The sequence below is a fragment of the Sciurus carolinensis genome, chromosome 2, assembly GCF_902686445.1.
Source record: "Sciurus carolinensis chromosome 2, mSciCar1.2, whole genome shotgun sequence".
Classification (NCBI taxonomy): Eukaryota; Metazoa; Chordata; class Mammalia; order Rodentia; family Sciuridae; genus Sciurus; species Sciurus carolinensis.
The window spans coordinates 20,992,245-21,017,436 of NC_062214.1; the positions used below are offsets into that span (position 1 = coordinate 20,992,245).

The following is a 25,192-nucleotide window of genomic DNA, read 5'->3' on the forward strand; positions in this document are numbered from 1 at the left end:
TAAGATTATTTATGTCTCAACAGCATAATGGGTGATTTTATTTTCTACTTCCTAGATTTTACGTAAGTCAGTAATGCAGGGATTGAGGGTGTGCCTCAGCAGACATGTATGAGGCTCTAGGGTTCAATCCTCAGCATAGGAAAGAAAAAACAGTCATGTAAAATTATAATGGAAAATAACTAACAAGAACAACAACAAAAAAAATTTGCTCTGATCAAATTCCTGATGTTTTGCTTTGGCTAGGTCTACCAAACAACATAATTCAAACCCGTTCCTCTCTTAACAGTCACATTAGCACAGTCCCAAAGAGAAGCCAACAAACACACCAGATGATAATGCTGTGCGCCTGGTCAATTCTTTGGCTGTACTAAAACTGCAAGGGGGGGCGACAAGAAAAGCACCTACCTCGACAGTGTTTGCAACATAACGGTTGTCACCTTCAACCTTGACGGAGAAGTCATAATAACCACTGGAAAATTTGACATTCACGAAGTTCAGTTCAAAAACATCCCTGTTAAGAACGACAGCAGGGTTAGAAGAACTCACATGGCAAAATCATGAACATGACAAAAAGGGGCTATAAAGGGTCTCCTTGAGACAGTTCAGGGCTAGCCCACGCCTGCTCACCACCCACTCATCCTGGGCAACCTGCTCACTCACAGATGACAGTGTGTGGAAAATGGAAAAACTATCTACCATCACCTCTTCTCCCAAGTTTCTGAAGTTTCTTTCCTTTGCGCCACCACCGCTTCTAAAATCCTTCCTCCCTCTGGTAGCATCGCACAATTTAATGCAAAACAGGTTAAGTCTACTACATGACCCCAATTATGTTTTATTTGTTTGTTTTTGCAGTATTGGGGATCCAACCCAGAGCCTCAAGTTTGCTAGATGAGTTCTCTACCATTGAGCTATGTCCCCAGCCCCAATTATGTTTAACAACAAACAAACACATAAAACTTTATGAGGGGACTGGGGTTGTAGCTCAGTGGTAGAGCCCTTGCTTAGCACATATAAGGTACTGGGTTCAATCCTCAGCACCACATAAAAATCAATAAAAAAAAAAAAGGTACTGTGTCTATCTACAACTAAAAATATATATATTAGAAAAAAAATGAGGAAACAATCCAAAATGTTCAAAGATGTTAGCATGCAATAGTACAACTGTGGGTAACTTGCTGGCATTATTTCTATATTTTCATGTTCTTGAATTTCCCCAAAAGGATATATGTATAGCTCTTATAAAAAAATATAAATAATTTTTGTTTTTATTTTTTTGGTACTGGGGATTGAACCCAGAGGACTGAGTCATATTCCCAGCTCTTTTTATTTTTTAAAATTTTATTATTTATTTATATATTTATTTGCAGTGCTAGGGATTGAACTCAGGGTCTCATGCTTGCAAGGCAAGCACTCTACCAACTGAGCCATATTCCCAGACCCAGATCTTTCTATTTTTAAAGACAGGTTCTCACTAAGTTATTTAGAGCCTCAATAAGTTGCTGAGGCTGACCTCAAACTTGGGATCCTCCTGCCTCAGCCTCCTGAGCTGCTAGAATTACAAGTTTGTGTCACTGTGCCCAGCTATGAATTACTTCTGTTTCAAAGAGAAAAAAAAGTAGAGAATCCCTAACTGCATAGAAAATCCCAATGTCTTTTACTAGTTCACTGATCATTCCTAAAAAATGATTTTGCTTTTTATTTTCACATGTTACCTAAGAAAATCCATTTTCACTTTAATATTCTAACCTCTTATTCTCAAATACTTACTAATTTAACACTTAACAAAGTTTCATTCAAAAATGGACCCTTGGGCTGGGGCTGTAGCTCAGTGGCGGAGCATTTGCCTAGCATGTATGCAGCACTGGGTTTGATCCTTAGCACCACATAAAATTAAACAAATAAAATAAAAAGTATGCTTGTCATCTACAAAAAACAAATTTTTTTTTTAAAAAGGGAATCCTTCATTTTTAAGTTTACACAGCAATAGTATGCAGTCATTACAAATGAGTGTAGAATACTTAATCCTGTGGACATGTTCATGTTATATACTGTAACAGAAAGTAAAATCCTAATTTAATTTTAAATATATGTTTATATGCATAGAAAAAAGTCCAACAAAAAAGACTATAAAATGTTGGCAATAGTTATCCCTGGGTGGTAGAATTGTGGGTGACTCATACACTTTTTTTCTCTGATTACTCTTACAAACATTCAGTACCCACACATCAGGAAAAAAATGAAATTTTAAAATAGTCATTTACACTACAATGACAAGACAGAGTCAACTAGAAATCAGGAAACAGTAAAATCAAAATTGTTTTAGTTTTTAAAATCCTTTTTTTATATTGAACTACAAGATTTTATCAAATTTAGGCAAATTCAATTTTGTGATCTTGGTAATACCCTTATTAATCTGTTACACTAGCTGCAGGCTAATTTCCCAAAACAAATAAGCTGATGCCCTACATAAATATTTATGCTCAGGACTTACCCTACAAGGGTGAAAAACGTCCTTTGGAGGACAACGGCTCTGGAAGCAACAGACTTGGCATGTTCTAGCTTAACAGTGGCCTGAGTCAGAGGCTGCGACAGAACATTGGTGACTTGCAACTGGAAATAAATAAGCAAATAAATAAACAAACAGCAACAAACACTGAGGAGTACAGAATTTTGCTTCAAGATTGCTTTATCTATAGGAAGCAAACTCTGCAGATGAATGTCTGACTTCAGGAATCTTCCCTGACCTTTGGTCTGCTACCTATTAGAGATCAAATACAGGAAAAACACAATCCAGTCAGGAATGGGATGGATTAGAGAATGCTAGAACTGGGCAAGATGACCTTGCCCAACTATCTCAGTTTTCAGAGAAGGAAACTAGACCCAGGGAAAGAAAAGGCAAATTTGAAATTGGTTCCAAATTAGTTATATTTCCTTTCTAATCTCCTATTCTATCCACTCTATTACAGTATCTTTAAAATATAAATATTTTTCTGATATATATCATATATGTGCATATATACATACACACATATATACACAAATGTATATGTGTATGTATTAAGAAAAATATTTTAGGTAGGGATCAGCAATGGTAAAATTGAAGAAACATGGGCAACACTAAACACTATCATTTGCTGAAAGCCAACTATATGGCAGATACTAGTCTAGGACCTTAACATATAAACTCTTGACAATTGAATTTGATTGGTAGTATGATTCCTATGTTACAGATGAAGAACCTGAGGCTTAGGGATGTGACCAGTTAAGTGGTTTAAGCCAGGACTCACACTCCAGTCTCATTCACCTTCAGCACCAATACTTTTTCCATGTTGTTCTCCTAGCCACAACACCCCCTCCAATAAACTATGTTAATCAAGTTATTTCTTATCACACTGTTGAGGGGATATGAGTTATATGCAGAGTGAGGATAGACGATTTTGAAATAGAGGGCGTTTCTTCAGGAGACTATCTGTAGAGGTCGCCAAAGAACTCATGGGACATACAGGACTACCCTACATGGAAGAACCCCAATATTTAGACATAAACAAAATGCTAATTTCTATAAAGATCTTATTTTATCTGTGGTTTCCAAACAACAGCAACAAATGCCTTGTTTGAAGTGAAATTGCTAGGTGTATTCAAGATTTGTGCACTTGTTCTGTTTAGAGATTAGCACAAAAGATCAATACTGATGCTGCCGGGAGCAGTGGTGCACACCTGTAATCCCAGCAGCTCAGGAGGCTAAGGCAGGAGGATCTCAAGTTCCAAGCCAGCCTCAGCAACCTCTCAAGGTGCTAAGCAACTCAGTGAGACCCTGTCTCTAAATAAAATACAAAAAAGAGCTGGGGATGTGGCTCAGTGGCTGAGTGCCCCCGAGTTCAATCCCTGATACAAAAAAAAAAAAGAAAAAAAAAGAGAGAGAGATTAATACTGAGGAGGGAGAGGGAATACTATGCTAGAAGAGGCAAAGAGACCCTCCATTAGCACAGAAGAGGCCTATGCTTATTTTAACAACAGTGAACACCAGAAGTACTTGGGAATTAAAACAGCTATCTTATAACAATGTATCTGGAAAATTCTGGCACTGGGAAATGTATTTTAGAAGCAAGACTTTTCTTTATATCTGGAGTCAAGGGTCCAGAAATGCAATTTTCTTATACTTAATTTATTGAAAGCCTGTACTATTTAAAATCTTCTAGGGAAACAAATGTTTTGTGATAGATTGGCAAGGTTCTATTACTAAGTCCCCAGGGGTAATGACCATTTCTAGGCTAAGGGAAATGAGCCTTGCCCTATTTTCCATGGGTATGTCCTCACAGGGGCTACAACTGGCTTTCTGAAATCTCTACACTAGAAATGGTACCAGAGTAGCACATCTTGGCATGGGGTCATACCCGCAGGATAGCCTGTTCGTGAGTGGCAGAAGCTGGGCCCTCAGGCACAACCACAACTGGTACATGGTAGCGATTCTGGGAGAGTGCAGCAGCAGCACAGGCCACACTGAAAGCTTCCGAGAGTGACTCAAAGTTCTTCTTGCTAAAGATTGTGTTCATCAGTTGGATGACCTGGTCCTGAAAGGAAAGGGAAAGGCAGTTCAGATCTCTCCCTGCAGGAAATAGCCTCTCCTTCCTCCCCACAAGATTTTAGTCATTTCTTATGTGTCAGGCATTCACATGAAAGTGCATCCAACTATTAAGCCAAAGCAGTAGGGGAGAAAGCAAATATGCTGATTTAAACTTAAAACTCTAAATCCACCCCCCACTCCCCACCCCCCCCTCCCAAGAACCAAACTCAGGGCCTTGAGCATGCTAGGCAAGTACCCTGCAACTGAGCTAATTTCCCAACCCCTTTAGTTTAATTTTTTTCCTATTTTCTATTATAAACTGAAATTGATGCATTTATTTATCAATCCTTTAATGAATATTACTATATAAACACAAAGTACTTCCAGATAACTCCTGAGATATGCCAAGTATACTATAAAATTTATATTAACAGTAACCATTTGTTAAATGCCCACATGTGCCAGGCATTATGATGAAGCACTACATGAAGTCTTGGGAAAAACCCTGAAAGATGGCTATTATCAATGTTTTCCAAATGAGGACACTGAGGCTAAAGCAGGTAAGTAACTGTGACAAGTTATAACAGAAAAAAGGAAAAAATAAAAAGAAAGGAAGGAAGAAGGAAGAAAGGATGGAAACAAATACCAAGACCAACACTCTAAAGCAGGCTTGTCTCCAGAGTCCTGCCACAAGAAAATCTGTACTTTGCTGATTTCCATTTCCCTCCGAGCTCAACTTCCTCCCCTCCAAACCAACCTCTAAGCAACAAATTAGGGTTAAGTCTGTTTCAGAAGACCAAACTTTATAGCAAAATGTACAGTAGAAAGAAACTAAAATAACTCTCCATTAAGTACTAATGGGCTGCTTAAAGGAGAAAACTAAAAGCAATTTTTAAAACAAGTGGAACCCAAAAAGCATGATTAAAATTCTGCAGGTTGTTTGCTTAGGAGGAAACATTTTCCACTTCAATCAGTTTTGTTTTTTTACATCTACCATCTAACAAAAGAGCTCCCTTGTTCCTGACAGTGTTATTCACAGTCGACATGAAATAATTTTCTTTAATTGTACCAATTACATTTTTCCATACTAGGCTGTTGACATGTTAAAATGGGTGACTGTTCACTAGAATTGTTGTGTCAAAAGCAGTGACAGCAAAATTACTCCAGCAACCTGGCTAGTAGAAGTTTGGAAATAAAGCAAGAAAAAGTTTCAGTTGTATATGTAGAATGTCACCAATTCATCTGCATTACTATGTATAGGAGAATCCCCCCAGAATTTGCATCTTAAGACCTTGCTTTCCTGCCCTTTTACACATAACTGGAATTAAAAGGAGTGTGATACTTCACACTTACGAGGAAGGAACTGAAACACTAAGAATGTAAATACATGAATGAACTATTAGATCATATCCTCTGGAGAAAATATGAAATTAATTCAAATCATCCAAGAAATATTTACTGTTTACTTAAAAGAAACTTGCCACAAAACTCAATAATGCATATAAAAAAAAGTAAGTTCTAGCTTCAAACCCAAACCACTTCTCTGAAAATTTAAATAATGGCAGTTATATTTAAGTACTTAAGATTAAGGGTTGGTAACCTCACACACAAGTGGTACAAAAAAGGTCCTACTCAAAAAGACTTTCCACGTACATTTCAACTAAAGGCTTATTCAGCTTAACAAGCTTCTGGGGGGTGGGGTGGGGGGTGAATAAACTCTTGAAGCATCTGGTAGACACACATGCCTCTCCATGAGCCATGTCAATCAGCCAGATTAGCTCAGATTCGGTCACCGCCAAGTAGGAGGGGAGAGAAGGGAACAGGCAGTTTTGAAGTCCAGGGTACTTCTCAGAGGAAGATTTGCAGGGGTGGCCAAAGTGGAAAACATTGAGGAGACAAGCTGGAAGGGGTTATCAGGAGGAAAAGGAAGGCGAGGCAAGTATAACACGCTTGGCCTTCTTGCCACTACTTCATGACAGGTGTGTATACCATTTAAAGCAGGTGTGACAATTTGTTTACATGTCTGTCACACTGAAAACCAGTTTCTTAGTTCAGGCATCCGTCTTTCTATTTCTCATCCTTAAGGCCCCAAGGTGTCATCTGAACATTCCTCTCTGAGAACATCTATCCTTAGCAGCTCAACTTGACAATGCCATTTGTTTCAAGCCTGCAATTGGCACCTCCTTAATGGATGGCGCAGTCCCCACGTGGTCCATGAGCCTGTAGGTGGCAGCAACAAATAACGCTGTGGTTTCCAATCCTTCTTCAAACTGGAGATACACACCTCCCAGTTCATCCAGGCGAGCAACGAGGTCCTGTGACAACAAAATGAAAGCATACTGGAAGCCACGTAATCTCGGAGATGAAAAACACAAACCACTGTCACCCAGCGCAGACAGTTTTGAGAAATCTTTCCTTCTAAATCTGAAGACCACCTCAGTCACTTAATATTTTATCAGAAATGGTGCTTAGGCAGAGGGTCAGATATATCAGATGGGATGGAGTCTTTGGCAGCTCTGAGAATGCACCTTCCCTGCCCCCTGTATTCCTACCCAAGCCCAGGAGTTGTGGTACTGATGACACCAGCCACTCTGGGTAGAAGGCCAGCAGGCCAGGCTGCAGTGCACCCAGGAAGCATTCCCACCGAGATGAATTCCATGGCCACCCATCCACCCACAACAACCTGTGAAGCACAGAACTTCCCTTTCTTGGTCAAGGCTCCCAATGAGACCTACTGCTCTCCTGGGCAACACATCTAGGCTGTTAATATGCCTGTGAAGCACCCAGTCATGACAGTGCCAGTAATAAATGTCATTGCTGCCTCTGCAGTCCAGGAGGGAGGGCCCTAGGAGCAAGACATTCTTACCAGAGCACAGAATAATAAAAACCATAGTGGTCACTTACTGTACTAGGCTCTATTTTTTTTTTTTCTTTCAATACTGGGGATTGAACCCAGGGCTACTCCAGCACTAAGCTACATCTTCAACCCCTTTTATTTTTATATTTTTAAATGTTGATATAGGATCTCACTAAGTTGTCAGGTCAGCCTTGAAATTATAGTCCTCCTGCCTCAGCCTCCCAAGTAACTGGGATTACGGGTGTGCTACATGCCTGGCTGTATGAGACTCTTTAGAACCTCACCTGTTCCTGCAATGACCACATATAGAAAGGAAGCTCAGAGTTATTAAACAACTTGCCATAGATTACAAAGTGGTAAGCGGTAGGAAAAAAGAATTTGAATTTTAGGTTTGCTGGGCTCCAAAACCTGGGACTATTAGATTATCTCTACAAAAGGCTAGAAAAAACAATTTGTTACCTGCTTTTGTTGTAACTATATCAGCTTAACAAATATTCCCTTGGACATACTGCTCCAAATCGAATAACATAAGCGTGCCATGGATTTAAAACGTAAGTGGCTATAACAAACCAGGCATGTATATGTGCAAAATTCTTTTTGTAAAGGGTGTCAAAGACAGGAGCCATTTGGAAAAACAGTTCTGACCTCAATCTCCTCCACAATGTTCCTCAGGTCAGCTTGCTGGGACAGATAGGATGCTGTCTGCAGAGCCTGGATTGTTCTGGAAGGTAAAGAATAGAACACTAAAATTAGCTAAGTTTATAAGGGATATCTCTTAGGGAGACCAGCACTCGACCAAGGTGTATCTGGCATCCCCAGTGTTGTACACGGCCCACACTGTCTGTCTGTTAAATCTTTTACTCTTCCTACTCAAGACCAAAGAGAGATTGTGGAATCTATTTGTGACTGTTGAGTAGAATCTGGGTCAACTATTCTGAAACAAGAATAATGCAAACTAAAGATGCATTCAGTAAATATGTGCTAAATGGTTAACACTTGTGCTACCATCATCCTGCTGGGAGACCCAAATGCCACTAATCCCTCAGGAATTAAATAAGAGCAAAGGCACAAAAGATCTGTTCCTATACTCGAGTTCATTCTTATTTTCTTTTTCTACCATTTATTTTTTATTATAAAAGTACATTATTTGTCAAAAATTCAAACAATACATTACAAAAAAGTTAAAATTCCTGTAACAGCTACCCTTAAAAGATAACTATTCCCCAATTTAGTTTTAATAATTTATGTATGCATTATTCCTTATGAATACATATAAATGTACCTCATTTTTACTAACAATAATATTATGGTTTGGATATGAGGCATCCTCCCCACCCAAAAAACTTATGTGTCAATGCAGATGGTAAAATGATGAGATTGTGGGACAATTAACCCAATTGGTGGATTACTGGGTGGTAACTGTAGGCAAGTGGAGCATGGAGGAAGTAGGTCACTGCAAGGATGCCCTGGGATCATAGATTTTTGCCCCTGGCTCCTTGTGCTCTCTCTCTGCTTCCCACCTGTCATGAGCTAGGAAGCTTTCCTCTGCCACACCCTTCAATCATTACCACACCCTTCCGTCTATCTCACCTCAGGTTCAGAGTAATGGAGTAGCTGACCATGGACTGAACCTCCAAAACCTTGAGCCCAAATAACCTTTCCTCCTCTAAGCTGTTATTATCAGGTATTTTGGTCACAGTGATAAAAAGCTGATTAACACATTTACACAACACAGCATTATATTGCCTAACATACCATAATTCACTCACTTAATTTCCAATTGATAAGTTGTTGTTTTGGTTTTTTTGTACCAAGGATTGAACCCAGGGGACTTAACTACTGAACCACATCCCCAGTCCTTTTTTTGGTTTTATTTTTTTGTTTTATTTTGAGGTTTTGCTAAGTGCTTAGGACCTCTTTAAGTTGCTGAGGCTGACTTTGAACTCTCAATTCTCCTGCCTCAGCCTCCCAAGCTGCTGGGATTACAGTGTGTGCCACCATGCCTGGCCTGATGTTTTGTAAACTAGGTCTCATAATTCATAACTTTTATTCACACATAAATTTTAAAAATTTATTGTGGTGAAATTCACACAACAAAATTAACCATTTAAAGTGAATAATTCAGTGGAACTTGCAACATTCACAGTATTACGTAACTACTACCTCTGCCTAGACCCAAACATTTCTATCTGTCCAAAATAAAACCCTATCATTAAGCAACTTTCCGGTTCTGGCTTCTCCAGCCTCTGGTAACCTCTAGCCTATGCTGTCTCTATGAATTTACCTATTCTGGATATTTCAGACAAATGGTATCATACAAATATGTGACCTTTTATGTCTGATGTCTTTGCTCAGTGTGTTTTTGAGGTCTATCCATGTTGTAGCAAGCATCAGTGCCTCACTCTTTTTTATGGCTTATTCATATATTTTTGTTGATTTGTGAGTATATTCCTGGAAGATAAACTTTCTTAGGTGGACGGTGACAGGTGTATATATACATGATTTTTTATTATACTATTCTCTTCATACAAATAGTTTGGAAAAATTAAATGGAGCTTCCAGGGTCAAAGGAGGAAAGCTGAGGCCCCCTGGTGGTCAGACAGACAGCTGCTCATAAAGTAGAGACAATTCTCTGGGTTTTACTTGTGAAAGTACTAAGGATTAGGTTTACGGGTGTTAAACAGCCCACTTGTGATGAAAGAGGTATAGAGTAGAAGGGTCTGGATTTGAACAAGTTCTATTTGATCCAAAGCATATGTTCTTTCTTCCTATAATTCCAAAAGGAATTATGAGCAGTGATCAAAATGTGTGGCCTGAAATCAAAGGACCACAAAGGCCAAGCATCAGGCAAATTGTGTATAAAATACCAGCCCAGGAAAGTATCAGCCTGAAGCCACTGAGTACTGACCATATGAATGTGAGTGGAATGTGGGAGTGACAGAGAATGCCAACAGACTGCCAACTCGGTCCTCAACAAAGCTTCGAGTTTAGAGACAATCTGGTTGTTAGCAAAAACTCTGGGAAATAATTTCGCTGTCCTGAAAGTGAGAACTGGTGTCACCAACCTCTTCCTATACAATTAACAGGACACCAGGCACTCCATGCACTCTTTTGGGGTTGCCATTAAATGGGACACATAGAAAACAACAAAATATTATTTTAAATGAGAAGTTTAGTCAGAGAAAAAAATTACACATCATTACTTTTAAGTTTAACAAATATCTTGAAGTCAGTGACCAGATACTATTTTAATAAACATGAGAGTTGCTCCAAGTACTTTTCCTATGAGGGGCTTCCTCTTCACCTTTGCTCTTGCAGAGTAGCAGAGTCTTAGTTCCTAGAGTACTCAACCCTCTGCACCCTCCAGGTGCCATCTCTCAAAACTTCAAAGGACACCTACCACAAGCCCAGCTGTCTCCCAGAGCTCCCATTGCCAATATCTCCTGTGCCCTGGCTGAAGCCCAAGAGAAGATTTCTGAGCTCACTGGCTCACTCTCAGTTTCTACCCAACTAACCTAAAGAGCAGGCAATGTCTCTGTGTAGCAGTGGGTTTATGCTCAGTTCTTGCCTTCTGCCTGAGCAGCGTGCACAAGACCATGTCTTTGTTAGCTCCACCAAGGACAGGCACCTGACTACTTAATTCAGTGTTGTGTCTGACATGTATAGCAGAACACAAGGCACAGAGCAGGTGCCCAGGAAATATCTGTTGAACCAAGAATGATCCCTTCTTGGTTCAGGGATAGGAAGCCTGAGAAGGCTTAAACTGACAACTCACGCCAGCACGGTCTCTTCCTTGCCTAGGCGAGCAGTGAGGGCCCCGAGTGCTTCCTGGGATGCCAAGGGAAGGCCAAAGCCACTGAGGGCTGCGACTGCATGGTAGATCTGGGCAACAGACGAGTCTTCGCTGACAGCTGCCAGAAGCAGATCTTTGGTCTCATTTGAAATAGAAATCTAGGAAAGGATCAGCAGACCCAGAGGTTTAGAACAGGTCCTGAATTTGTGGGAACTGCCAGAGTCACACCCACTTTGCACATGCTCACCACCCCCAATCCCCAGATGTCAGAATGCTTGTAAACCCTCAGCACAACCCCTTCTAAAAGGGGCTGACAAGTGACTGTGGTCTTGTTTAGTTATATAGTTTAGTGAACTATATTTAGCAAAATGATCTAGACATCTGGGGTTACACTGTGATTTTTTTTTAACTGGGAATTGAACTCGGTATACTTTACCACTGAGCTACATCCCCTCCCTGCTTCCTTCCTTTCTTTTTGGTACAGGGAATTGAACCCAGGGGTGATTAACCACTGAGCCACATCCCCACCCCTTTTGGTTTTGAGGTAGGGTCTCATTAAGTTGCTGAGGCTAGCCTCAAACTTGCAATCCTCCTGCCCCGACCTCTGAAGTTGCTGGGATTACAGGTGTGCACCCAGCCTCTTCAAATGTTTTAGATGTTAAAGGAAAATGGAAAGAAAAACTCAAAGCCTCCTAGAAGAAAGGCAACAACTGCAAGAAAAACTTACTTGAAACCCATGAAAAGTGAAAACTAAGGGGAAAAATAAACTATACATTTTTTTAAAGTTGTAGATGGACACAGTGCCCTTATTTTATTTGTTTTTATATGATGCTGAGGATCAAACCCAGTGCCTCATATGTGCAAGGCAAGCACTCTACCACTAAGTCCCAGCCCCAGCCCAAATTATACTTTCTTTAAAAAAAAAAAAAAAAAAAAAAAAAAAATCATAGAAAGAATTCCCTTCACATCACTAGAGTCTCATTGTTTACAAACAAACAATAAACTAGTGCAGTGGTACACATATGTAATCCCAACTATTAAGGAGGCTGAGGCAGGATTATCACAAGTTCAAGGCCAGCCTGGGTAACTTAGTGAGACCCTGCCTCAAAATAAAAAATAAAAAGGGCTAGGGTGAGTTCAATCGCCAGCAACAAACACACAGACACACATATTCACACACAGATTAATAATCTGACAAGACTCTCCCCTTTAAAAATGTGATTTACTGTTTAAAGCAATGTCAGTGTAAGAAGACCTGGACTCACCTCACACCCTGAGAGGGCCTGGCTGGACTGGGCAGCATAGAAGAGGGAATCCACGTTGCTGGGATCGAGGTTAGATTTGATGAAGGTGCACGCTTTCTAAATGAGAAAATCAATGTTAAGTGATGACATGCGCTGACCAGGAAAAGCAAAGATATTTGTGATAGTAAACAAATAAGATTCTAAGTTATCTATAGTAGCTTGCAGTATGAGCTACACAATTAAGATTCTTTTTTTTTTGGTGTTGGGAATTGAACCCAGGGCCTTGTGCTTGCGAGGCAGACACTCTACCAACTGAGCTATCTCCCCAGCCCACAATTAAGATTCTTAAATACTTTTTTCCATAAGACTCTGCATTACCCCAAACTGCCTACTTCACTCAAAACACAACAAGTCGGAAGGCACGCTAGTCCTTCTGAACCCCAAAGGAAGGAGAAGTCACTGCTCTGGCTATAACCTGTGCTGGGTGTCATGATGAGCCTCCCATCAATGACTATAAGACCCCTTCAGAGATATCACCATCACTCCCCTTTAACAGAATAAGAAACCTAGGCTTGCAGCTGATAAGTCAAAAGGTGACAAAGATAGTAAGCACAGTCTCCCCTGATTCCAGCTGCACTGAGGCCTCCCCTGAGATGTCTCAGTCAACTAAGACTCCACAAATCTGAAATGACCTTAAAACCTTCTCTTTCTTCCCTGGACTTCTGGTGTCACTGCCCATCAACCGCCAAACCAGAAATTAGGGCATCAGCCTTGATTCCTCCTTTCCCTCCAAGCCTGTCAAGCCCACCTCCTTCTCGCTTCTCAACCCAGTCCCACCCCAGGGCTCCTGTCACTGCCTTGGGGCAGGCTGTTGCCACTTCTTGCCTTGGTTGCTCAATCCTTTCCTAAGTAGTCTCAAGCTCTGCGATCCATTCCATGCACTGCTTTGAAACTGATCTTAACAACATACAAGCGTACCCATGGTGCTTTGCTATTAAAATCCTTCAGTGGCTCCCTATTATTCTCAGACAAGATCTAAATTTTCTGACACAGCATGCAGCACCCTCCACAAAGGACCCTCGCTCTCTCTGCCACACCCCATCTACAACTCCAAAACGTTACCCTCCATCTGTGCCATGCCCCTATCACTTGATGTTTTGGTCCTGCTACTGCCAGGGTCCCCTCTCTCTGTACCCTCTTGCCTGCCAAACCAGGTCCTACCTTCATCTCTGCTCAGATGTACCTTCCCCACAAAGTCCTCCCTGATGCCCACCCCAGGACAGGACAGGTGCCCTCTCTCTCCAGCACTCCCCAAAGCACTCACCAGGCTATACTACCTCCCTACCCATCACAGTGACTGGCACAGAGGGAACACATAACAAAACCCTGGCAACTTCTACTCCACTGAACTCCAGGAGAGATTATTTAATAGTTAGTTATACTGCTAAATGTTTTGGTCAAAGTAATATAAAATCCAGATATTTAAAATTATATTACAATAAAACCAGTCAGAAGTGGCTGCTTCTGGAAAACAGGATGGGGAACAGGGCAGGGTGGGCTGTTGCCTGGTTGGCTGCTTTTCCCCAGTGGCTATTCTACCTTATATGAAGTTTCTTTGCATGCATGTTACTTAAACCAAAATGCTTTTTAAAAATTGTATGAATAAAATTTAAATAAGTCTCAAAACGAACTAGTTTCAATCAGAAGTTTGAAAGAAGTCTGAAGGCGAAAGGAAGGAAACAAAATACTTCACCTTATATAAATATAATTAAGGTTCTGAAGAAGAAAACAGATAAATCCAGGAGTTGGTTCTTTTGGTAGAAGGTGGGTAAGCTACTACATGCTCTGTCGCCCTCTGGTGCTTTAACAACGGAATGACAACCAGAGACCCCACAGTGATGACACGGATTGTTATGTAGTGTGTCAGGGCTCTAAATGCTTCCTGTGCATTTCTCATCGATCCCCAACAGTCCTGTGCATTAGGCATTCTTATTATCCCCCTAAGTTTATAGACAAGAAAATGAGGCATCAGAGTCCTTCTCAGCTCACACCTGGGGGAACTCAAATTCAAACACAGGCGTTCTGGCTCCAGACTCAGCTGCACAACCACTACCTCAAAAGCCGAGGAAAATGGTCTGTTCTGGCTTAAAACTAGCTTAGGCCTACTCGAAAGTTTTATAAAGACAAACCAAGTCAATAGTGATAGTGTTCAATGACTTCAAAGCCTACAATGCTCAGAGCAGTTTTAAGAGCAGCAGGAGTGGGTGGACCTCACAAAATATGCTCCAGACTCTCTCAGCTCTCCGGGTCTGAGGCTGCGGTCTTCCCTTTTGGAGGGCATGTGGCTTTGACTCGGCCATCCCCCAGTGTTTGAGACCCACCTTCCCAACACAAGGTTGAGAACCATTCCCTGAATGTCCATCCCCATCTGCTCACTTACAGCTTTCTGTGCCCCGTGCTGATACTCCAACTGATCCAGCACCCTCCGAGCAAAGCACCTCCAGGCTTCCCTCTCCTCCTCTTCCCGACAACTCCTTGAACCTTATGAGGGACCAGGTCCACCAGGGAAAAAAGCTGGACAGCTGCCAGTTGCTGTCTTCTCTCAGATGTGCTTCACAACACCCTGGCTAGCACCCTACACCAGGCCCTTCATCACAGAGCCCGTTTCCATGCACACTGCTTACCGCGCTCCCATACCTCTGCGCCAGCAGCCCTAGACACCCGCTCCCAGTCCCAACAGCACCACAGCACTCTTCAGCCTCCAGGTTTTATATAGGACACGCTCTTCATCAGAAAGTCCCTTACCTCATCAGGTAAACTTCTCCCTCTCAATGAGTATCTGGTATATTAAGAAACTTCAGGATTTATTTAAAAATAAGATTTCCCAGGCTGGGGAGATAGCTCAGTCAGTAAAGTGCTTGCCTTGTAAGCATAAGGCCATGGGTTCGATTCCCAGCACCACAAAAAAAAAAAAAAAAAAAAAAAAAAAAAGATTTCCCTAGTCCTTCTTCCCCCCACAGTTGCTGCCTTCTCTCTTTCCAGAGCCACACTTTCTCTGCAGTTACCTCTACTTATTAAGTCTTCATTTCCTCACTTCCACTCATTCCAATATGGCTTCTGTCCCCATCATGCCACTCCAAATTGTCAAAGCCAAAGATGTTTTCCAGGGTTCATGCCCTCAAGCCTGGACAGATCGATTACCTCCTTATTCTGAAGTTAGTTCCTGTGGGTGTCCAGGATCCCATGCCCCCACCCCCACCCCGTTCTCTCTCCACTTCTCCAGCAGCTCCTTCAGTCTCAAGCCCTTGTGTAGATCCATCCAAAAATGGGGTGTCTCAGTTCCCAGGCCCACTTCTTGTCCCACCTTCTCTCTCTCCCCACGCAATTTCATTCATGCCCATGACTGCAACCAGAACCTCCACGAAGACAACTCTCAGGTTTGTACCTCCAACCCAGACTTCACCCAACGGCTGCAAACATGACTCAAAGGCACTTCAAAGCTCAGCATACTGAAGGCCAAATTCATGCTTTTTCCTGAACAAACCAGATTCTTTCCCAGTGATCCTGTCTTACAGAATGGCCAACCCTCCACCCATGCAGCCAAAGCTGGAGATCTGGGTGTCTTCCTCTGTACTCTGTCATCTGTCTTGCCCACAGCCCCTTGCCATAGTCTGTCCTCCACAAAGCAGGAGAGAAATTTTTCTAAAATGCACATCAAACAATGATACTATTTAAAATCAACTGCTCTTTGGATAAAGATCAAAACAATTCCTGTGGCAGCCAAGGCCCCGTGGCCTGGCTCCAACCTGCTTCCCAAGGCCCCCTCTCTCCCCGACACCGTGTGATATGCAGCCTCCCAAGTCTCTCCAATGCAACCTGCCCCCTCCCCACAGAGGCTCTCAGCTATTTCCTCTGCGTGCTGTCCCTTCCCTTTCTTCCCTCCCAGCTAACTCTTACTTTCCTTTATAATTTAGGTCCATCATGCCTTCCTTCCTTCCCTTAGAGTGCCCAACACATGGCACATACTGTGCTGGGCACCAGGGACACACAACAAATAAAATGGACATGTTGCTGCCCTCAGGGAGCTATCGTCGAGGGTGACACACAGTGGGATTTAAACTCAAGAGACTTCCTTGGGAGAGTCTGCCCTGACTGGATCAAAGTCTCCTCTTTCACACCTACAGAAGCCCTGTATTTATAAAAGACCGTACCCCACTTTTAGCCTACCTCCGCTTTCAGACTCCACATCCCGAGGGCACAGGGACTCTGTTTTGTTCAACACTGCATCTCCAGTGTGAGGCACCACACCAGTGCAGAGCAGAAACACACTATGTGTCCGCTGCCTGACTGAAGAACGGTGCAGCAGGACCCAGCAGATGGGACCCTGTGTAAGGCACTGGGCCTTGCAGTTTGAGGGCCAGTTTGAGGGACAGCTTCCTCTGCTGGGCTCCTGCGGCACTTTCCACAAACTACAATGTGCCTCTGCTCCACACAGTACCTGGCTCTCCCTAGATAAGCTCTATTGTCTTCTCTGCACTCAGCACAGTGCCTGGCACACAGCACGTGCTCCAAAGTGCTCACACGCCTCATGTGCAGCCATCCCCAGCAACCACCTCAGTACCTGGCCCACCCACACAGTGCTGCGGACTGACCCCAGGGGCTCACATGTGTGTGCAAGTCCTCTCCCACCAAGAACATCCCCCGCCCTGACACATTTCTACACGCACCCAACACATGCCAGGCACTATGCTAATTACTTTATAGTTACTCTATTATTTAATCTTCAAAATGCTTTGTAACGTAGGTATTATGCTCAGTCTACAGATAAAATGCTTGATATAACCTGTGAGCACTGTCTAATGTTTCCTGATTTCAGTTATCTGAATACTATCATCACTTTTTGCCATAATATGTATCCCATGTACTTTGTATTTTTATTAAAATGAATATAAAAAAAACTCACATTGTTCTTATGTTCTCAATCTTGTAAAAAGCTAAATGGTATCTATAAAAACCACCTTTTTGACATGCTTATATTTTATACACTTACACGGTACCCAACTATCAAAACAAAAGATGCCCCAAAACCAACTCTCACTTTCTACTGCTGTTGCCAGCGCTGCTTTCAAGTCTCTTATTCCCATTAAACCCCATTTCTTCCAGTTTTGTTGCTAAAACTTCTTGTGATGAAAACTCCAAAAACTCCCCTAAGGATCCATCTCTGAGAGAACCACAGCCCAGAGCATGCAGCAGGTCTAAGGGGATTCTGCTCAGCTAAAAGCAACAACAGCTGAGCAGGACAAACACCATGACATACAGTGACAATAACGAGGTGCTTGCTCTTGACAGATTTATGTAGCGTGCACATCTGAGGAGGAACTTAACAGCACCGAACCACCCACGCAGCTGCCTGCCTCCCATCACTCATAATCACTGCTGCACATTTCATAAGCGACTGGAAAAATGAAGTATGCAATTAACCCATTTGCTTCTGATTAGGATGCATATTTAGAGAGCCCTCATTTCTGTTAAGCTAAAGTTTAAAATTCATTCGTTCAACAAATATTTTGTTGAACACTCTGTGTGTCAGGTGTATGCTAGGCGTGGGAATGACATCTGTCAGTGGATACTAACTGCTACCACATGTAATCACATGTCACAGTTTGGATCTTAAATGTCCCCCAAAGGTCCACATGCTAAAGACTTGGTCACCAGCCAGTGGAGTTACCAGGAGGTGATGGGACCTTTAGAAGGTGGGGCCTAGTGGAGGGAAGTGGGATCCCTGGGGTGTGCTCTTGAAGGGGATTGTGGGCCCCAGCCCCCCGCCCCCGCTTCCTAGCCCTAATGAGGTAAGCAGCTCTGCACCATCATACACTCCCAGCCACCATGTTCTGACTCACAGGCCCAGGAGCAACGGAGACAATCAGCCGTGGACCAAAACAGTGCGAGCCAAAACAAATCTTTCCTATTTTAAGTTGTTTATCTCAGGTATTTTGTCCCAGTGACAGAAATATGACTAACAACCAATTCTGAAAGGTTTTAGGTAAGGTGCAAGGGTTACTCACTGTTTTTTAAGTCAACATCTTGAAGTCACACAGTCTGGACGATAAACCTAAAGGCACTGCTGGCCTAGTCATATGAGCATCCCAGGCAACCGCAGTACAGTTGCCTGGATAGCTCTTCAATCTACCTCTTCAGCCCTGACCAATATCCCCTCAAACTAACAACATCAGCAAAGAATGCCTTTAGGGGTATGCGTGCAACCAGAATCCTGTGTGAAACTCCATATCACGACACAGATAACAAGTCACTGCTCCGGAGGAAGTGAAAGTGCCTATTTCCCCTTCAAGCCCCTGGAACCAAATCCAACAGCTCCACGAAAGTTTTAAAAATCCCCAGGAGAAACCTTTCATCCTATATTCAAATCCCACCTAAATTTAATATGACTCTAATATTCCAATCTTAACTTTTGCAATTTACAATTAAAAAAAACCTCAACTAGCCAAGACTGTTCTACTCCATGTTTCTCAAGTTGTTCTTTGTCTCCCCCTCACAGGGCCTCTACAATAATGGAGAAAACCACAGCAGGGCTGAGGTACCGCCACAAAGGGCACCAGAAATACAGAACCTGTGCCAGGCATTGTTCGAACTCACCTGAGTGAGTCATAAACATAAGCAAAATGTTTTAATGATAAGAACGACAGCATTAGCTACCGTGTGAAGGGCTTTTGTGGGTATGACACAATTTCACTTGAGTTTTGTGATGGTGCACCGAGGGAGGCATCACAACCACCTTTTTACAGAGGGGAAACCATAGTTAAGAGCGTGGGGAAACTGACTCTGAAGTCTATGTTCTTACTTTTGAGCTAATTTTATTAGAAGGTACATTTACACTGAGGGTTCACAAGTATAATAATGAGGGAAAGTATTCTCCTTAATATGGTCACGCAGGAAGAAAAATTGGGCAGAAACAAGAAATGGTTGCGAGGAAAAAAACTAAATAAGTTGGGTCCCATAGAACAGTAGCAAATTTCATCAGTGAAGAGTCAGTTAGTAAATGTTTCAGGCTCTCAGGCCATTCTGTTTAACTACCACAGTTTTATTGTTAAAACACAAAAGCAGCCATAGACAACATGTATGTGAAGAGATGTAGCTGTATTCCAATAAAAATTTATTTACAAAAACACCTTCAATGGGGCTGAGGTTTTAGCTCAGTGGTAGAGCACTTGCCTAGCATATGTGAGGCACTGGATTCGATCCTCAGCACCACATAAAAATAAAGGTATTATGTTCATCTACAACTAAAAAAGAAAAAACTTTAACCCAGATTTGGCCATGGGAGCCAGAGTTTGTCAACCCCTCTGCCACCTGGAATTCACATAATGGTTGGCAGACATTAGGCAATTTAATTAACCTCTGAGGTTCACTTCCTTCTGTATCACGGGATAATGTTTCTGACCATACATACGTAAGAACATTAACTTACATATAAGGTACTCGATAAATAATACTGATTGCTGATCCAATCTGGGGCAGAAAATATAAAAGATATCATGCTAGTAAGTAAAAAAACTCTTAATTTTTACATACTAGATCGCACACTTACACGCACAAGATGTTGTGGCCTACTGGAGAAGATGGAACATTTTGTGCACTAAGAAGACTACAGCTGAAATAGTCTCAATGAAATCAACAGGGATTACCAGTTCTGGTTATAACAGAATTAAAAGAATTGAATTTACTCCTTCTACCATAAGTTACTATATGATAAGACAAATATGTGACATCAAGACATTGGACAACAAACAGCATAAGGCTGTGATCCTTGAAAGAAAGTTAACTCAAACTATACTGTGATAAATTAAGATGCATATTATAATAATATATAGAGCTAAGCACCAGGAAATAAAACAGAATACTAAGAAAAGAGGTAAGAAGAGGAAAAAACAAATAGAAAACTATGAGATACTAGATTTCAACCCAACAGTATAATTATATTAAGAGTTAGTGGAATAAACTCCCCAACTAAAAGGTAGAAATTGCCAGTCTGGATTTTTATAAAAGTCAGTCCCTACCAAGCACTGCATGTGTATACACATAGATTAGCTGGACATCTTTACCCATTCATTGGTCCAACTTTATCACTAAGAGATAAACAACCAGATATTTGTCTATTGACAGAAGTACACAGAAACACCTCTGAAATATTTTTGCTAAGAAAACTGACTCTGAATATAATTAAGCCGCAAGAGGTAACTCTCAAGGTAAAGGAATACAAGGAATAGGGTAATATGTTCAAAAACGTCATGACGATGCAAAGGCAGAATGTGGAAAATTCTCCAAGAAAAGTGACCAGCTTTCTCCACAAATGGAATGGGGCAGCAGGTGAGGTGGCTCACACTTATAATCCTAGCTACTTGGGAGGCTGAGGCAGGAGCACTGAAAGTTTGATACCAGCCTGGGCAATTTAAAAAGAACTGGGGACATAGCTCAGAAGTGCTCAGATGTGCGAGCCTAGCGTGGGTGAGACCCTGGGTTCAATCACCAGTACAACAAAAAAGAAAAAGAAAGAAATGTTATGGAGGAACAGAGGGAACAAGAACTATTATAGGTGAAAAGAGCCTTCAGAGACATCAACAAAATGCAATGTGTGGACGTTGTTTAGATGCTGACTTAAACCAACTAACTCTTCAAGACACTTTTGGGATAATTTGAGATAAATGAACATAGACTGAGAATTAAATGACATAAAAAAAAAACTACTGTTAATAGTTGATAGATAAGATCTTGATAGATAAAATAAAAAGACTGCTATTATTATTAAAATGAAAGTTCCCATGAAGGGACACAAGTACATCAAATATCTGCTTTAAAATATTCCAGTTGCTGGGCATGGTGCCCAGGCTGGCCTCAGACAAGTAGCTGGGATCACAGGCATGCAAGATCTTATCTTGAAAACAAATAAGACATTCCAGCAAAAATAAAGGAGAAAAAGAGTAATTATAATCAAAATGGCAAAATGTGAACAACTGTTGAAGCTAGCATATGGCACAAGGAGTTTCATATGTTCGCCCCACTTTTGTGAATGTTTGAAAACTTCCTTAACAAAAGGCTGAAACAAAAGAGTTGCTATTTGTATTAGTTGGGTTTCTGTTACTTCAACAAAATACCTGAGATAATTGACTTGCAAAAAGAAAAGGTTTACAGCAGTTTGTAGTTTAAGAGGTTTCAGTCTATGATTGGTTGGCCACGTTGCTTTGAGCTGATGGTGGCACATTATAGTGCACTGGCACTGTATGTAGGCCAGGGAGCAAGAGAAGGACAGGGCCCAAGAAGCAAATAGGAAGAGACCAGGGTCCCACAATCCCCTTCAAGGGCATACCCCAATGGCCTAAAGACCTCCCACTAGGTCCCCTCTTATAGTTCCCACCACCTCTATAGCACCATGGGGTGAGGACCAAGCTTTAACACATGGACCTTTGGAGAACACATCCAAATCACAGGCCTATTTTTTTTTGGGGGGGGGGTCGGTGGGGGGGGACCCAGGGTGGGAGTGTTGGGGGAGCTTGCTGGGGATTGAACCCAGAGGCACCTTACAGCTGAGCTACATCCCTAGCCTTTTTTTTTTTTTTTTTAAAACAGGGTCTTGCTAAGTTGCTAAGGGCCTAAGTTGCTGAGTCTGGCCTCAAACTTGCAATCTTTCTGTCTTAGCCTCTCAAGTCACTAGGACTACAGGTGTGCACTAATGCACCTGGCCCAGCACTACTCTTAACTTCCAGCTTACCATAAGTTCTCTGAGTGCAGTGATTATGACTGATTCACCACTGTATGCTCAGGGCCCAACACAAGTGCTCAGTGAACAACTGCTCAATGAATGAGTTCAGACTAACATGGCTACACTGTCCATCCAGTGGGTCAGGGTGCTTCCCACTCTCCTCAGAAAAAGAACTGTTAGACGAGAGCAAAGGAGGCCCATAGGATAGCACTGAGACAAAAGGATCTAGTTGGATGAGCTCCACTCACCAAAATGCACTGTCTCTCTACTTCCCTGACTTATTGAATCCAGGCAGGACCATGTAATTGGCATTAGACAACGAAATAAGAAAAATGAAAAGAAGAGACATGTGATGTATCTCTTCTAGGCAGAAGCTTTGGTTATTGTTGTTTTTCTTTTCTCTTTTTTTTTTTTTGGTACCAGAGATTGAACCAATGGATACTTTACCCCTGAGCCACATCCCCAGCCCTTTTTATTTTGTTTCATTTGAGATAGGGTCTCACTAAGTTGCTGATGCTGGCCTTGAACCTGCGATACTCCTACTTCAGTCTGCCAAGCTGCTGAGATTACAGGCATGCGACACTGTACTCAGCCTGAGCAGAAGTTTTAAGAACCATATACTCCATTTGCCTTCTGCAAATGGTTCAGATAGACTACTCCATCAGTTAAATCCTGGGCTGAAGAAGTATAAAGTGAAGTCTCAAGTGACCCAGGATGGCCATACAGTATAAGCAAAAAACAAACTTTTGTCACTGAGATTTGGAATCATTTCAATGCCAATATTAGATCTGGAAGGCAGAAATCTAAAGATGTTCACCCACCCGCAAGATTTCCATCCAGTAATTATTCACTTAAACACAAATCTAGAAACTGCTATGAAGGGATTTTTGCAGGTATATTTAAAACTTCAAGTCAGAACCTTAAAATTCAGAAATTATGCAGGTGGGCCTGACCTAAACAGGTAAACCCTTTAAGAGCAGTTTTCTCTGACTCATGGCAGAAAGGAAGTCCAGAGAGACCTGATGCTGGGGACTCAACATACTACTGCTGGTTTAAAGGCGGAGGAGTCCCAGGAGAATAAAGTTGGGTATCCTTGATGAGCAGAGAGCAGCCAGTGGCTAATAACCAATAGGAAAGTAAGGACCTCAGACTTACAATGATTAAGGAACTGAATTCTGCCAACATGAATGAGCTTGGAAGCAGATTCTTCATCAGAGCCCATAAGAGCTCAGCCTGGTGAATACTTTTTTCTTGACTTTAGAAGACACTACGAAGAAAGCCCAGGAAAACAGCCTGGATGACTTCTGACCTTCAGAATATCAGCTAAGAAATGGATGGTATCTTAAATCCCTAAATTTACAGCAATTTGTTATGTAATCATAGAAAACAAAGGTACATATGAAAAAACTGGCATAGGAAAATTTTAGACTAGCTATCCATTCTATTGTGATTAATAAAATGTAAAATTCCCTTACCACTGTTCCTGAATTCAGAAAAGGTTTAAATAATGATCCATTCACCTCATCACAGGTCCACAAAGTACACCGGAGTGGCCTGATGCAGTGACTGTCACTGCTTAGCAAATGGGAGTGCCCCGCCCCCACCTGGAACTCCTTAATCACTGACGAGCCACACACCCAGGCACCTTACAAGTGTATGTGGTACTGAGAGGAGCCACACACCCAGGCACTTTACAAGTGTATGTGGTACTGAACGGTCTCACTCACAGGGCCACAGTACCCATTTCTAGGGGACTGAAAACTTGTTCTTCTTTCTACTCCGCTAAGAACAACTGGCATGGTCCTAAACATACATTAGGCACTCAAAAAGAAAATCTGTCAGATTGAAATAAGTATTTCTTATGTTGGATTGACCTTGGTTATCCTCAAACGAGCAAGAGTTTGTTCTGAAGTACTCAAAAGGAACACAGGGAGGAGATAAGGTTCCCCTGAATCACTCTGGTCACCAAGACAAAAGTCATACCTTTACATCTGGCACCTGGGCCCCAAGGCTGCTGAGTCCCACAATGGAGTAGAAGGCAGATTCCAAACTTGTGAAGGGGCGGTCCAGCGAAGCTTTCAGTCTCTCCACGTCATGCTTGGTGAGGTAGTGAGTGGGCGTCAGAGCCTGGGTGCTGGCTATGATTGTCAGGGCCAACAGGAAGACAGTGCTTGAACCTTGGGGGGAAATGAATATTAAACACACTGCACACAACTCCAGAGTTTTATATGTAGTCCCAACAATGATGTGCATCAACATCTGGGAACCAAACCAAGTGAGGAAGAGTGAGAAACTAGGAGTAGGGGTTAGATCTGAGTGGTGAGCCAGGTCTTCAACTGTTGGAAGAAAAGTTCTCCCAGCAGGCTCTGGGCTTCTAAGGCACAGGATGCATCACACCACTTCATTTATTAGCAATGTGACTATGGCAAAGTGACTCAGTCAGGGCCTCAGCTTCCTCAGGACTAAAGTGGGATAATATCAATATCACCCACAGAGTTATTATGAGTTAACATAGATCTTAGAATGATGACTGGCACATAACAAGGGTTATATAATTGTCAGCTTCTACCTCTACTTCCATTATTATGGCTGTCATTATATCTACTCACAGTCATCTGTACTTCTATTTTTCTCAACCATGTTACTGAGGGGTCTGTTTTCTCTGCTAAACCACAAGTTCCATGAGGATAAAGACTGTTTCTCATGTTTGTTCCAGTATTTCCTTGTCTTGCAAACTGCCTGGCACAAGGTAGGTACTGAATAATTATTTCTCAAATAAAACGAAGAAAAATTAACCCACATCTATGATGCCCCAGGAAGAAGTTGTAGGAGTGGTATATTTCTACTTTTCATTTAAAAAACAAAACACATTGGCCAAACTATATTGTCATATTGTGTGCATGGACGAATATATAACAACAAATTCCATCATTATGTATAACTATAATGCACCAATAAA

General features: G+C 41.8%; 1 protein-coding gene across 2 annotated transcripts in view; it reads right to left on the minus strand.

The window, feature by feature from the left end:
• Rpn2 (ribophorin II) overlaps nucleotides 1-25,192 on the minus strand; it is a 55,768-nt gene that overhangs the window by 27,363 nt on the left and 3,213 nt on the right. For both annotated transcript variants that reach the window (XM_047540584.1, XM_047540585.1), the window contains exons 2-9: nucleotides 24,217-24,410; nucleotides 12,480-12,575; nucleotides 11,197-11,372; nucleotides 8,067-8,142; nucleotides 6,745-6,879; nucleotides 4,395-4,571; nucleotides 2,492-2,610; nucleotides 406-511 (exon numbers count right to left, since the gene is read on the minus strand). In XM_047540584.1, the coding sequence (XP_047396540.1) occupies nucleotides 406-511; nucleotides 2,492-2,610; nucleotides 4,395-4,571; nucleotides 6,745-6,879; nucleotides 8,067-8,142; nucleotides 11,197-11,372; nucleotides 12,480-12,575; nucleotides 24,217-24,410 (1,079 nt within the window). The remainder of the gene's footprint in view (nucleotides 1-405; nucleotides 512-2,491; nucleotides 2,611-4,394; nucleotides 4,572-6,744; nucleotides 6,880-8,066; nucleotides 8,143-11,196; nucleotides 11,373-12,479; nucleotides 12,576-24,216; nucleotides 24,411-25,192) is intronic.